General features: G+C 36.6%; 1 protein-coding gene across 1 annotated transcript; it reads right to left on the reverse strand.

Moving 5' to 3' along the window:
* Nucleotides 1-1114: 1114 nt before the first annotated feature.
* On the reverse strand, nucleotides 1115-6844 carry dynlrb1 (dynein, light chain, roadblock-type 1). The gene is made up of 4 exons (XM_067586179.1): nucleotides 6712-6844; nucleotides 5617-5692; nucleotides 3401-3568; nucleotides 1115-1706 (listed from the first exon to the last, which is right to left on the reverse strand). The coding sequence occupies exons 1-4, from the start codon at nucleotides 6712-6714 to the stop codon at nucleotides 1663-1665; spliced, it is 291 nt and encodes a 96-aa protein (XP_067442280.1). The 5' UTR covers nucleotides 6715-6844; the 3' UTR covers nucleotides 1115-1662.
* Nucleotides 6845-16853: the final 10009 nt, after the last annotated feature.

The following is a 16853-nucleotide window of genomic DNA, read 5'->3' on the forward strand; positions in this document are numbered from 1 at the left end:
GTAAATCACTAGAAACTTAAAACCAGCTGTTTTGGTGACCTCCAGTGGTCGAAGCTCAGACTACAACAAACCTGAAGCTCTTTTCAGCTCGGTTGGCTCCGTCCACTCAAAAATATGTTTTGCTTATATTTGACTTCACTGTGTTTTCTTCTCAGAGTTTGACACTAAAGGCTGTTTTTTTTTACATTCATCTGCTGAAGGAGAAAAGTTTCTCTGAGCTCACTTTAAAACTAATTTGAAGACGTACGACCACAATTTCTGACATCACAAATATTTTGGAAGTTAATCCCAGTACAATCAGCAATTTAAAGAAGTGTGATATGAACTCTTATAACTTCCAGCACTCCTCCACTTCATGGTGAAGTAGGAGAGATCTTGATTTGAGAAGTTAAACTTTTAAAATTAACAATATTTACATTTAAAGATCCTTAGTTTTCAATGGAAGGAGATAAAGTTGATGTGTTACAGTACAGTGCAAAAGTTTTAGGCTCTTTATATGTTTTACAGTAGATTCTTCTCTATAATGCAACACCATCAGGGAGACGTCTGATCATCTGCAGCAGGACAACGAATCCAAACATCCAGCTAGAGTCATGAAGAACTATCTTCATCAACCAGAAGAACAAGGAGTCCTGCAACAGATGGTCTCTGATCTCAACAGTCAGTCTGGGATTAACATGAAGACACAGAAGAGGAAGAACTGTGGCAACTTCTCCAAGATGCAGGAACAACCGACCTGCCGAGAACCTGAAACACCGAGGAGAACTGCTGCTGGTTTAAAGGCAAAGCTGCTCACAGCAGATATTGATTTACTTTATGTTTCTGCTGTTTACTTTGGATCAGTTTAACTGATAAATAAAAACTATTCATGACATTATTCTGGAAAGCATCACTTTACTTTTAGTGCCTCAAACTTTTGCACATTACTGTATATCAACTGTTTAAAACTATGTCTTGATGCACGTCTGGAGATGACCTTTAACGTGTCTGGTAGGTCACTAATCTGTGAAAATACATTTTACTCTGATGTCACACTAGTAAAAGTCAACCACATCTTATCTTCTCCCCAAAACTGTGATAAAAAAAATGAAATGATAAAAAAACAAGAGACCACTTTGACTTTTTACATTTTTTAATTTGTTACAAATAACCATCAGAAACTTAACATAGCGAGAGCAGAGACATGTTTGTAGTGTAATTCTCTGCTCACCAGTGAAATACTGTACTTCAACATCTTTTGCCAACAAAACAATAAATAACAAACCCAAGTCTTCCATTGTTGAGATCGAGCTGACAAACAAACATGTTGTGGTCTCTTTCTCTCGTGTATGTCGTAGACGTCTCTGCCGTAAACACAGCAGAACATACAGTTTACGTCGAGAGGAGACCCAACTGGAATGCTAAAACATGGAAAAAAGAATTTGCCTGCAGACTGATTGACTGTCAGATGGTTCACACATGTTGTTGTTAAGTGAAGTGATAAGATTCAGTTTCATCCACCTTCAAATCCTGCTTTTAACTTCCTTGTACAGCAAATGCATAAAAAGCTTCTGGCAAACAAAACCTTATGATTTAACAAGACAAAGAGAAACATTCAGCTGTTTGAATGTGACAGACGGACAGACGGAGAGAATAACGAGGTGTGTAGCGGCTCCTTGAGTTTCAGTCTGAAGGGTTCTGAATGACGATCAGGAAATAATCCTTATCTGTGAAGAAAAAGGCGAAACAGTTAAACCCAAACAGACAGAAAACAGTACTTTTAATGACTTAAACTCTTTTAGATTTCACACATACTGAGCAACCGTTAAAGGATCTTACTTGCAAACAGGGTTGAGTATCTTTTGACATTTTTCTGGTGTTAATATAATCTCCGTAACACAGTACAGACGCCAACGAGATAGGTTTTTAGATCTCTTTAGAACAGCTTCGTTACGAGCTGTGACATAAAAAGCTGAATCCTGCCTGGTTCCAGATGGCGGTAAACTGTAATTCAGACGCTATAAACCAGACGCCGGGTTTTCAGAGCGCGGCAGAAGAAAAAAGCCTCTAATCAGTGACGAGCGTCTGACTGCAGTCGACCGAAGACGAGGAAGGTTTATTTGTGTGTCACCTTTACACAACAACACGAGTGCTTTTATATGAAACTTAAAAGAAACACAAAAGGCCAGATTATAAATAGGATTTACAGATAAAAATAAGATAAAACAGGAGAATAAAAATGACAAGATATGAATGAACAGTCCCGACTATAACAGCTCCTGTTGTGGAATAAACTTTGCTGCCAAAATACTCTTCTTGATTGTGTTTTGATTTTCACTGATGAGACTAAGACTGACAGCCGTTCATACAAAGACTACACTGACTGTTTGTGGGGCCTTTTTGCCTTTATTTGATAGCTGCAAATGCAGAGACAGACAGGAAACACGGGTAACGGAGAGGAGCACGACATGCCCGACAAAGCTCCACGTCTGGGATCGAATCACAGATGTTGCAGCCTCGTGGTTCTCGTCTTAACTAGAAGGCTACCGAGGCAGCAAAGGAGTTTACTCTTCACAGATAAGGCTGCGGTTTTATGTTTTTCTTACTGTCAACAAATTTCTGATATATCTTATTCCTCCGTTGTTGTTCCAAAAACTATTAAAAACACGTCAGTGAGTCACACCGCTGCACTGGGTCACATGTTCCTTCATCATGAAGAGTTTGGTCATGTTAGTTTGTTTAGAAACGGCTCCAAAGACTAATAACAGTGATCAGGTTTTCAGTCTCTGGAGAGTAGTTCTGTGTACGGCAGACGCTACTGAGCATGTGCAGGAACGTGGTTCTGTTTACAGCTTCACTAGCTTGTTGTGCTGCATATCACAACCTCTGGACTTTGTACTAAAGTGTAAATTTGAAGAAAGACAAAAGTAAATAAAATATAGAAAATCACCAGATTTATCTTGTAACACTGAAGTCACTTTGCAAACCAGATGCAAATACAGCAGGTGACCTGTTTCTAACAATGTTTTACAAAAAGAATCAGATATTTTATTAACTAGCTTGTTTGAATAAAACAGACAAGAGTAATAAATGAGTATGACGTTGGTGTCTGACTGTATTGTGGCACTGTGATGATATTTATCTCTTGTTCATATCAAGTTTAAACTTCTTGACTGTTAGTCTTGTTGGACAAACACTTCTGCCAGATGAATGTGGTGTAAATATCTACATTTCAAACTGGTTGAACCTTCATAAATGACAGTTTCTGTCTGAGCGAGTAAACAAAGAAACGTCAGGATGTAAAAGTTGTCTCAAGCGATCGTCGCTGCCTCTGAGAGAAATCGGAGGAGTGATTTGTGTGACTTGCAGGTATGAAATATTAAAACATAAATTCCGATCCCTTCTCCGTTCCCCCTCTCACCTGGAGCGATCATGATCTCGTTCTTCTTGGAGCGCACACGGAGGAAGGTGAGGTCGTTCTGGGGGTCGATGTCTCGTACGGTGCTCCTGGCCTTCATCACCAGCTGGTGGATCAGTCCCGCGTACTGAACCGTGCTGGAGTTGTCCAGAGTCGTCTTGATGGGGATTCCTGAAGGACCAGAGAGAGAGAAACAGACACAAATAGTTCAGTTACATGTAAAAAAAAGAATCTTCATGTGACCAGATTAAGTGAAGTGTTACTGATACTCTGTTATTTAATCTAATTAAGATCAAGATGGGAATAAGAATAACTACCTCTGCATGTAAATGGTGTGTGCAGAAGGATGCAAATAGAGTGAAAACTGATGCAAAATATTGTTTCTGTAGCTGTTTTATCAGCATCAGAGTAAATAATACAACAGAAAATATAAAGTCGCTGTAATAAGCTTGTAGTAACACTATAAAAACATCAGACACTCACATCCCTGTATTTTTATTCTATTTATTGAATCACTGATATATTTCCTGCCATTCACACAAGCATCAACATACTAACAAATCATGTTATTGTGGAAATTAGGTAATTACAAATCATGTGAACATTTCAATGGGAGGCTGGTACAGATTATTTCAAAGTGGTGGAATAATAATGCTGCCGGGCTCATATATTTGCCGACATGAGCTCGTTGCAGATATATATCAGTATCTGTGTATCTATCAGCTGATAAATGACAAGAAACTGAAGAACAGAAACGCCAAAAATGTTCTGAAACATTAGTTTGTTCACCAGAGAGTTTGTGACACATTTATTTTTCAACTGTAAATCATCCTGCCCAGTACTCAAAAATATTTATTTTATGAGTTGTGTAAAAAAAAAAAAAAAATCAGCTGATATATCATCATCAGTTTGGTGTCGGTCTCAATAATCCTGTATTGATCGGGAGAAGATGAATCCCAACTGTTTTGATAATCAATTGCTTTCAGTCATTTATTAATGACATTATCTGGTTCTGTCTTGTCAAATGTGATGATTTGTTGCTTTTCTCTGCATTTTCATATTCAGTAATTGTAAATTTAATATCTTCAGGTTTTGGACTTTTGGTTGCACACAATGAGACGTTTGAGGGCCGGACTCTGGGGATTGTGACGAGCATTTATCATTATTATCAGAATCAGAATTAAGCTGAAGTTTATTTATTTGTATAGAACTTTTCATACAGCAGTTGTAACTCGAGGTGCTGTACACATAAGAAAAACATTAAAATACATTCAAATTATGACATTAAAGTGCACAATAAACACACACGGATAAATGTTGGAGAGGAAGTGAACTGAAGGCCAGTTTGTACAGGCTGGTTTCCGTTTGGTAACCACCTGTTATTGGTACCATTAAAATAATTTTGAAATCAATTCTAAAAATAACTGGGAGTCAGTGTAGAGAAGCTAAAATCAGTATAATGTTCTCACTCTGTTGGTTCTGGTTAAGAGCCTGGTGGTCCAGTTCTGATTCTGTTGCAGTTTTTTTTACTGATTTTTTGAAAAGTCCAGTAAAAAGTGCTTCAATAGTCAATTCAACTACAATCAATTACAATCAGGTTTATTTCCAAGTAGATTTGCACATTGAGCCCTGATGTTGTTGTGCATAGCAATAAAAATATACAAACTAAGAGAAAATACAAATACCACAAGTCAAGTAATCATAAATAATATAAAATAGACTAAATAAAATATGTAAAATATATTATAAACTGCAAAGAGCTGTTTAAAATGAAGATAATGGAATATTGATCAGGAGCGTGCGATATAGTGCAGTATGTGTGCAAATAATAATAAATACAGAATTGTGTTGATGTAATGTGCCATGTTAGAGACAAGATTTATATAGACAAAACAATTATTTGAAAAATAATCAGCAGATTAAACACAAATGGAAATAATCATTAGTTGTAGCCAAAATCTACGATATGATACGATACGACTTTATCGTCAGTTTACACTGAAGTCATGTTGCTTTCACTTCAGTTTCACATCAAAACAATCATACATGACACATCATATCCTCTGCAGGACAGACTGATGAATAAAAGATGAGTCTCATTAGAGGGTTGAGTTCACTCAGATGTCTGATAGCTGCACTGCTCTTATCACAAAATATCTGCAAACAACCGTAGAAACACTAAGTTTAAAAAATATCTGATCAATTTTTGTAAATCTTACCTTCTGAATTGACGATGATGATTCCCTGCACTCCCTTCTGGGTCTGGATTCTCTTCAGAGTTTCCTCTACTTCAGCCTGAGAGACACAAACATGAGTTAACATCATTATATTTAGCAGAGATGGAAGATGTTTTCAGATCCTTTACTTTAATATATGTACCAATACAGCAATGTAAAAATACTCCATTACCAGTCAAAGTCCTGCATGAAAAATCATCCTACAGTAAAAGTACATTAAAGTTAGTAGTTAAAGTATTGCAGTGAAAGTACATAAGTATTATGAGCTTGATGTAATTAAAGTACAACAGTAAAAGTAGTGGTTTGGTCCCTCTGACTGATATATTATTATATATGACATCATTAGATTATTAATAGTGAAGCATCAGTGTTAGAGCAGCATGTTACTCCAAAGGGTCAGCAGATAAATCTGAGGGGTCGTGAGATGATTAATGGGAGAGGAAAGAAGAAAAAACAAAGTTCTGATACACAAATCTGTTTTCGGTTTTTGGACTTTTTCTCTAATCTTTGATTTTTGCTGAAATATTGGATGATTTGAACATTTATTGAAATGAAAGCATGTGAGAAGTTTAGAGGGAAAAATCACTATTTGGTGGAGCTGTTAACAACTCATAGACATGTGAAATGTGACCCCGACTACACACTGCTTTTTGTAAGACGTCAAAAGACAAAAAGGTTGGAAACCACTGGTTTCATCTTTAACAATGTGTTGTATTTTAAAAGCTTGTTATATTATCCATTGTGTCAAATCTTCATCTGAAAAGTAACTAAAGTAACATCAAATGGAAATACTCTAGTGAAGTGAAAGTACCTCAGAATTGTACTTAAGTACAGTACTTGAGTAAAAGTACTCAGTTACTTTCACCACCGACATTTATCTACTTTAATTTAGTGATAAAGTATCTCAGATTATTGAACTAGCTGCACCGAGCTAACATGACAACGCCCGACTAGCATGAGCCAGCTAGCCGATTAGCAACGTATTAAAATCCCTTTTTATAAAACTACACATTAACAGTCACGACAAAAATATGAACATGTTCATGAAATACACATGAAGCATTCATCGCATCCTACCATCTTCAGTATGTGAGGAGAAATCTGTGTCGGAAACTGGTCTCCGAGCTCGGCTAAATGACAGCTAACTGTTCTGTGTTGTTGCTGGGAGAAAACTGCTGAGGTAAACTTCCGGGTCAATGACGTCACCGCTGCGTTCACGGTCCACGGCGAACGTGGAAGATAAACTACGTAAAAAACTCAATTTTGACCCAATTATTAACCAAACTAATCACTTTTACCCTTTGTCCGGGTCCCATGTTGATTGTATCAACAAACTGACAGTGAAGTCACGTCCTTTATGTTATCTGCATTTCATTATGATGTCTAATTGTTTTCTGTCATTGTATTATTGTCGCACATGTTGTACGTGATGTGTTCTATAAATAAAGTGAAGGAAAAAAAAGATTAACCAAACCAATCATATCCATCCTTTACTTTGCATGAGGAGGTGCAGTGGGTTAATTAATAAATGAGTGGAGGTAATTATGTGATTGACATTTTACTGCAGTATTAACCATGGGTGCAAAACATATTGAACTAATTTCTATAGAGGAGGTAAAAGAGTTTTTTCTTCAGTTATTGATTCCTATATCTGACAGTGGTTGCTACTGAAAAAATAGTGTATATTTGGCCTTCATTTCGTCTGAGAATTAAGCTGCCCAAACCAAATGCAATTGAATTTCTTCGTAAATGCAACTATTCTGTGGACAAATTACCTATTAAATCAGCTCATTTTCACAAACAGGCACTTTTAGCATGGACGTTGGCCAATAAGCACAACTTTTCTCCACACAGATATTAATATGATAACATATGATATGATAAGATATTCAATTTAAACACAAAAGTCTGTTCACCCAGAAATGGAAACATTTTTCACTTATTTTTTCCATTGTATGTATTCGAAAATATTTTGGATTGATATGTAAAACTTTCTATCTAGAAAAACAGATCAAATGGTCTTGCTTTCTGGTGGTGATATTTTCATTTATTCTGAAAATAACACAATGGGCAAACATATTTTTTTAATCTGTTTACTTTTTGGCAAATGCCACATACATAAAATGAAACAGAGCAATAGAAAACCAAACTTTACCTCAACTTTAATTGATATCATACTCTATTACAATTATATAGTCAAAAAAAAACACAAAATTGTTTGGCATTTTGACCGTCACCATCTTGGTTTTTTGGGGCCAGAGGTGATGAGAAGTGAACATATTTGGACGAGAGTGTGGCTCTGGGGAGGAGCTCCTCAGGGTCCAACTACAGCACCTCACGGACCACCATGGTACATCATGATGTATTGAAAAGGACTTGAAACTAGCAATTGAGACCATGAACTCATTAGGAAAGTGTTTACTGGGATCATAAATCCAGTGAGAAGTAGAGTCATTTCTCTTAGACTTCTATACAAACAGCCTTCTTTTTGCAGCCAGTGGAGTCGCCCCCTGCTGGCCATTAGAGAGAATGCAGGTTTAAGGCACTTAAACAGAATTGGCTTCATTTTTAAAACCCAGAACTTTTATTGCTATTTTTATAACTAATCATATCTCTATTATTGAGCCCTATTGTATTTTGTGTGTTTGTTTCTGTCTTACTTTATTATTATGGGACATCAGACCTAAATTTGACCCCCTAAACATGCTAAAAAAAAAACACTTTCAAACCTTTATCAATGGATTCGCAACGAAATTTCCTACAAAAAATATGATTTTTAACGTAAGACTTGGCCAAAGTAATGGGATTTCTGAGGAGATTTCACAAGAGGAGTACATTCTCCTCTCCAACTGAGAGGGAGAGAGAGAGGAGGGAAGAAAGGGGGGGAGGGGTGTGTGGCACACACAATGGAGGCTGGTCCATAGAGGCAGAGGAGGTTGATCCTCCTCTATTTTTTGAGTGGCAAGAGGGAGATCAAAATATAAAAAAGAATATTTGGTTGAAACCATTACCAAATCTCAGTATTATTTACAACATATTTTTTCTCTCTTCTTTGGAAAAGACACCTAAAATGATGCTCCAAGGGAGGGCGGCCTCCCTGACCAATCAACAACCAGAATGCAATATTGACATCGAGTTGGTCCAATGATAGTTTCCATGTATTTGATACATGCATTAATACTTTCTGATGTGAACCTACACTTTTAGATCTGTGAATGTTTTTAGTGTTCAGTCTTTCTAGTATTCAGCACTGATCTGTTCCTGTATCACATTATAAGCTTTGTGGTACTTTATATATTTCTATACTATTTCTATACTAAGAGAATACAAAGGAAACACGTGTAAATCATGTGATATCTTGTCTGTTTTTGATGAGAACATAAATCTGTTGTCACAATAGAACAATACTATGAATTTGAATTTCACTTTGTTGGTAAAATCACACATCTGAACCAGTCCATGGCTAAAATGAGCTCTTCTTTGTTTAGAAACAATATGTATATGCTAAATGTCTTGAAAGAAGCAGCCTTTACACCACTCAGGGGTTTTTGGTTTTAAAAGCTAATTGTTTTATTGGCATATAAATTGTCCCCCACCCCTCCGATTTCATCAGGTGGGGGACAATGACATAGTTTGATGTGGTTTGTTGTAAGATTCCATGTTGGTTTTCCTCCTGTCCTCTCCAATTTTTTGAGTCACCAGCCACCACTGGCGTGGGGGTTGAGTGCAACTCATTTTTGTAGGATACAGCAGAAAGGCCTATATACATACAGTAGATTATATACACACTTTGTATGAGGTTTGGTGTTATTATCATTTATTTTACAATAATTACAGGTCTTATAAGTATAATTCAGTAGTGGGGATGACCTATGAGGGGAAGGGAAAAAATGGAGTGAGGGTGACAGTTAAGTTATAAAGTGCTGTAGAAATATACCATCAAAACTAAAATTGTAGCTCTGTACTGCAGTTTTTCCTTTATTAGGGCCTGAGCACCTAGCGGTTCACTCACACTCTCCATTCAAATATATGAGTATTTTTCTGTGTCCAGCTGCAGGTATTTATTGTCTCTACACATCTGATAGTACACATTTCAATCAAACTTTGACCAGGTCATGTGGGTTAAAAGTCTTTACTTTTCTAAAAATAGACTTGATGAAAATTAGGAGATTAATTTGTTTTTACACACAAACTCATAAAGAGTGCATCATGTGACATTGTAATTACACGGTTTGGCCACTGTGTCAAATTGGCTTCAAAGCCCGGCGCTGTTCCTGTATCCAGTTCTCTTTATACATCCTTGCTTCAAAATGGCAGTCCACCAACCAATGGGTGATGTCATGATAACTATGTCTCTTTTTTAAAAAAAAAATTAAAATTGTTTTAAATTTTTAAAAGTCTATGGTTTTAGAGGAAAATAAAATGACCAGTATAACTATTCGTGTCTCATTTCACAAGCTGCCTTCCAGTTTTATAATTTAAGTTTTTGCTGGTGATTTAAGGCACAATATGGTCAAACTGCAAGTTTGGTCAAGGTTAGACCGTTGGCCCTGTAATTTGTTATTAACAGTTATTAAGCTTTGTCACAGAAAGAGGAAGAAAGAAAATGTAGAGGAACACATTGAATTCCATTAAGTCATTGTTTTTCTTACTCCATATGTAGGGTGTTTATGAGGAAGTAGGATCAAGGAGTCAGGACAAAGGAGAGCGGGGAGAAGAAGAAGAAGAGGGCGAGAACACAAGAGAAGGAGAGGGAGATCGTGAGGATGAAGAAAGTATGGTGCAGGCCACAGAGGTGTTGGACACGTCCGCTGTGGCATGCTCAAACCAACCATTCTCAGCAACTAAACCGAATCAACCAGATCCTAAATACATTGTTAAGCAGTGCTCAACCGATATGAGCATGTATTGCGTGCTTTGAGTAAGATGGCAACAGGTGACCCAGATGCAGCAGGCAGGGCACAGGGCTTGTATAACAAATTTCAGCAGGGAAATGTTGTTCTTGGTCTTTTGCTTGCCTGGAGTTGGAGACTCTCAATGTTTCTCTCCAGTGCAGAGCACAGACTATAGATGGCATGCTGTCCGCTGTCACCTGTGTGAAAGAGACTTTCGCAAAAAAAAAAAGAAACCCAGATAGTTTCGGAACTATTCACACCAAAGCATTACAGATGTGTGAAACGCTTGGTCCAACTCCAATTGCATCTCCACGTTTCCATAGGCCACCTCAACGTTTTACCGGCTGTGCTCCTGCACATGTACATGCGTCCCCTTCTGAGTACTACAGAACAGAGTTCTACAAAGTCCTTGATGTCGTGAATATGCAGATTAGAGAACAATTTGAGCAGGAAGGAATGAGAATGATCAGAAATCTGGAGCAAGTCCTCTTTACTGGAGAGGTCCATGATGTTGTGCAAAAGTACCCAGAGCTCAATCCTGAATGTCTGAAGACACAACTAGCAATGTTCAGAACCAAGTATAATTTCCAGTCCAGCAGTGACGTTGTTGGTATTCTTCAGGGGATGTTTCTGGAGGTCCGTGGCCTCTTTGATCGACTTGAAACACTTGTGAGATTGCTTATTGTTGTCCCAGTGTCATCAGCTGAAGCAGAGAGAGGATTCAGTGCGCTCCGGAGGCTGAAGACATGGCTCCGGAGCACTATGACACAAGTATGCCTGAACAGTGTGGCTGTGTGTCATGTTCACAAGGAAATGCATGACATGTTGGATAGGAAGGCAATTCCCAAAGAATTTGTTTCTCGTAAAGACAAGAGAAGGAGCACCTTTGGATGTTTTGAGCAGATGTAGGCAATTTGGGCATTTTTTGCCTCCGCTTACTAAAAAATTCAGGGACATGTTCATACTCAGACATTTTTCCCTGTAACTGTGTTTTAAGGGGCAACAATATTAGGCAATAAGGACAATTTTGCCATTTATTATATCTGACACTGGTTTTGAGTACTGTTTTTGTTTTTCTTTTATTTGAAAATTTTATCAGGAATAACCCAATGTGTACTGTTTATAATATTAAAGCTGTTATGTTCTTGCGAATTTCACCCAATGACACTGGTTTTGATGTAGCTCACTTTTCATCATGTTTCATTAATGAAATAAAAAGAACGGAAATTAAAGTCTTTACATTCTTTTGAAAAACATGTTTTTTAACAGACACTAAAAAGTCTAAAGTCATTACTTAATACTATGGTATGTGAATACTGGTGAATATAGTATCTTGTGGTGAAGGGTGTAGTGCTACAATGTACATTTTGAACTCAATATTATTTGCATATGGCGCTGAAGAAAATGTAGAAATGCACAGCATTTATTTTGATTTTTTGGTTTTTGCATGTTGTTGAGACTGGAACAGGGGCCAAAGGCGGAGGGTTGCGGTGCTCATGTCCCAGGCCTAGAACACCCACACTTTTAAAATCGCTGCTCCACCCCTGGGGTACTGTCTGTTTTTCAACCAAGTTTCTCCACCCTTTACAGTTCACTTTTGATTTTATCTTTCGGTGCTAAATGCACCTTTCTGGATGGGTTTAATAACTGGAGCTACTGCTGGATCAATCTGAATATGATTCTGTCCAGGTCCACACCTCAACCCTGTGAACACATCTCTGTATTCCCTTAAGATGTCTGTTTCCTCTTCCCTGTCTGACTTGTAGAGTCCTCTTATTAGTCCCATTTGTGTACAGAAATCTCCTCCTAAGATAGCAGGGAAGTTTATTATTATTATTATTTGGAATTTCAGCTAATGCACATCAGTTTTGTACTCACACTGTAGCTTTGACATGCCCAATGGCACCACCTTTCCCTCAGCTTGCAACTACTGCCTTTTTTGAAGATGAACTAAAAGATAACTCTAGCATGTGAGCGCTGTAGACTGTCCGAGTGATGCACTGCCCTCATGGTGGATTTCCACCTCTTTTCTTCTGTCAACATCCTGTTATTTCCTGTAGCAAATCTGTGGCCTAATCGTGTGAATCAGTGGTCACAGGGAGTGGATGGAACTTGTTGGTTCAACAGGTGCGAGTGAGTGACTGGATGACTTGATACTCGGCTGTCACTCTGAGTTGAGAAGCTCTGACTCACACTTATTGATTCACTAACTCATGAGTAGCTCTGACACAGGTTGAGTGTTTCCTCTGAGCTGTTGGCAGTCAATGCAGCTAGTGTGTGTTAAACAAAACAGTTGTGTATCAGGTCTTTATAATGAGATGAACATGCAACGTTTCATTTTCTTAAAACAAAAATCATGTGCACGCCGTATCCCACTGCATCAACCTCCATCAAACCTTCAAACACTCCATTAACTAGCTTGCTTCACTTGTTTACATAGAACATTGTGTTAGCCAGCTAGCTAGCTAATTATCGAGGCAAGCTGAAATTAACGTCCGAACGTGAACATCAAATCGGCCTATCAATTCAAATATTGAACCATCAAACACCTCTATTCAAGTCACCAACATTCTCTAACAGAAACATTTCATAAGATTTGTTTATTTGTACTGGTCAGGGCTGAGTTGTAGGCTGTAAGCAGTAGACGAGTGTTCGTTCACCGGTGATTGATTCACCAGGCTTTGGGTCACTGACTCAGTGAGTGATTCATAGTGACTTGAGTCAGTAAAAAGAGTCAAACCTACCATGTCTACTGTTTACTGAATGCTTATTCTACTTCATTATTACATGTCATTCATGATCTTCACACTAAAACACACTAAAAAGCTAAAGATCATCAAATCCAATCTGCACTTCTTCTTTCACTGTGATTGCAGAAATCTGTACTTGTTATGAAAAATGACAAATAAAAAACCTTTTCAATGTATTTTCTTCAGCATAACAGCATCATTTCCAAAAATGATCTCCATTTGACAAAGAATGAAAGTGATTTAACAGTAAAATGGCACATTTCTTGTCAGCTGCTTGTTTGACTTTGTAGAAAAAGTTCATCCATGGTACAAATTTCTTCACCTGCTCACTTTTACTTGTTTATATTTTATATAAAAATGTTGACCAAAACTAATTATTAAATGTAAGATTAAAAACAAATCGCCTGTGATGAGACGTCTTGGCAAAGTTAGTCTTGTGAAGGCCAAAGTATGTGTCACTGCAGTCACATGATGATGTTTCAGAGGACAAAACAAATAGATCCTCACTTTCCTTTAAATTTAGAGTCAACTGAATATTGGTGTTGATTATCAGCTATGAACAGTTTAAATACAAAACAGAGATTTTTACCTTCAAATCCCAAAAGCAAGGCACATTTCTTTGTATAACACCTTTAAACAAGGCAATTCAAAGTGTTTTACATAAAACATCTGCAGTCATGTAGGCAGTTCACTATTGTAGAGTGTAATAAGTTGGAGGGAAAAGTGTCCTGTAGATCAGAGAAACGACATCAAGGTGCCGCCAAATGCAGGTAAGACCACAAAACTGTAGGATCCGTTCACACATAGAGAGAAAAGACACCTGGTTCTGTGGTTCAGGGGTTAAGATGCCGACTATGAATAACAGACAACACAGGTTTTATCACCATCACTGATCACCATCTAATAAATGCATAAAATGTCTGTGTTAAGGTTTTCTACAATGTCAGGAATTTAAAAAAATCAATTAGCACAAGAAATTTATAGCTATATTCATCATTTATCAGGCTGATAAACTGTTTGTTTGTTAGAAGCGGTTTTAATTATGTTGTATCTGCTTCATAGTTTCATTCAGAGTGTTTTTATCCTCAAAGTCTTCATTAGAAACAGATGTGTGTTAAAATCCAGCCAATACAGTATCATCACTTTTCTTTCTCTTATTAAAGTTTGAACAGACAGAAACATCCAAAACAGTCACAACATACAGTTTGACTTTTTTTTTTAATGTTTTATTCAAATGTTTGAACAGAAATGATGAAGAACTGCCTGAAATTACATGATAACCTGCAAGTGCATCATCATTTAACATGAACATACATGAACTTTCAGCACAATTAGTTCAGTATGAAACTGTACCTGACTGATTCTGGCTGAGCACATTAAAAAATATAAATAAAATTTAAAAAAGTAACATTTTATTCAATTTTAACTGCAAAATATTCACATTTATTCAAAGCATAACAGCAGGCTTTAGCTCAGTGAAGTCTTACATTTTTCTTCATGCCCAAGTCAGTGAGGATCTTTAAGAACTACAAGCAGTATGATAATATTTGCTAAATCAACTGCATTTATATAGTAATTTTATGCAAATTTTTCTCTCATTCATCCATCAACCTGCAAGTGCATGATCAGTTATAAACATATATTATAATATATAATAAACATACATTATAATATAACATATATGAACTTTCAACACAATTCAAATATCACAGTCAACAACACTTTATAGTTCAGTATGAAACTGAACCTGATTCTGACTGAGTGCATTAAAAAATACAAATAAAATTTAAAAAAGTAACATTTTATTTAATTTTAGCTGCAAAATATTCACATTTATTCAAAGCATAACAGCAGGCTTTAGCTCAGTGAAGTCTTATACTCATATATATAGTCAGTGAGGATCTTTAAGAACTACAAGCAGTATGATAATATTTGCTAAATCAACTGCATTTATATAGTAATTTTACCAAAATGTTCCTCTCAGTCACACATCAACACTCACAAACACACTGATGGCAGTGAGCTACCATGCAGGCTGCTGGTCTAAACATCAGCAGTAATTTGGGGTTCAGAGTTTTGCTCAAAGACACTTTGACATGATGACAGGAGCAGCAGGGATCAAACCAGACCACATTTCAACTTTATCTTTTAAAGTCCGAGTGACTACGATGGTTGTTTATTTCAGCTGAGGATCACAGATAAAATGTCGTTGATCCTGAATATAACAGTTCTCATTATTCATTGATATTTATTAATAATGTTATAATAGTCAAGCTACAAGTGACATTATAAATGTTTTAATCTCTTCTGAGTTGCAGCCTGAAATCCTCAGTCAGGAGTCTCCTGGTTGTTTCCATCAAGTCAGCTGATTGTCCAGGATGACTGAACTTTTATTGGTCTGAGACCCTTAAAAATCAGAACATAAATCAATATGATCTTTAAAATCACTAAAAACTCACTTTCATCACAAGACCTTCTCCTAGTTTGGTCCTTTTAATTTGACCCATTTTAATTCTGTTGTTTCTTTTATTGTTTTATTTTAATGATTATTTGATTATCCTGCTTTGCTGCCTCATTATCACATTTTTTATTTTTCACTCTGTTTATTTTTAAAGCCCAAAATCACAAACTGTCTCAGGTAGTTTGATTGTGTTTCTATGCAGGTTCATGTCATTTATCTATGAACTATAATGTTCTCAACAACAGTCCAGTGGATGGTTTTATAGTTGTATTTCAGCTTGACATTAAACCACTTTATGAATGAGATCAATCTATTGTACATGGACAACAGAGACAGAATAACACTGAGATGCATAATGAGGTGATAATAAAACCATCAAAATACTAAAATAAAACAATAAAAACACAACAGAGCAAAGAATCAGAGAGGAAATGACTGAATCTGCTCTCAGTCGGCGTTTTCTGCTAAAGCTGCACAAGAGTGGAACTATATTCCATCAGAGTATTAAACACATACAATTAATATAACTGTCACTTAATCTCATCACCAGACAGAACATTGAAAATCTGTAAATGTCCAAATTAAATTCTATGACGACATTTTTGAACATTTACGGGTTCGTTTAGGATATTTTCAAGTCTATCCTTTAATACCAATGTTTGTTTTTCATTAATTTTTAATTAATTATTCCAACAAAATGTTTGTGAGGTTATATACTATATATGCTATAGTATTAGTAAGTACTAGTATAATGAGGTTAAATGTGTAGATATGAAAAAAAAACAAGTTTAAGGTCAGTAGCTGAAACTGTTCTGTTCTCTGTTTGAGGTATTTTAGTCTTTTATATTTGATATCATGTTGTTGCTACACTGCCTCCTCCTGGTCCTGCTGCAGTCAGACAGGAAGTTTAATCTTTCAGTTAACAGCTTTATACAGTCGTCTGTTTCTATCTTTAAATCTAAAACCAGGCCTCAACTTAAAAAACACCCTTTGGATAAATGAGGACAAGACAAAATGACCCAACTTCTCCAAAAATGTCTTCACTCTTTGGTCTAAAACTCAAACTGATCCTCACAAAAATCAAGATACAACAACACAAACACACTTCAGCAG

This window comes from Thunnus thynnus, chromosome 4 (genome assembly GCF_963924715.1).
Source record: "Thunnus thynnus chromosome 4, fThuThy2.1, whole genome shotgun sequence".
NCBI classification, from domain to species: Eukaryota; Metazoa; Chordata; class Actinopteri; order Scombriformes; family Scombridae; genus Thunnus; species Thunnus thynnus.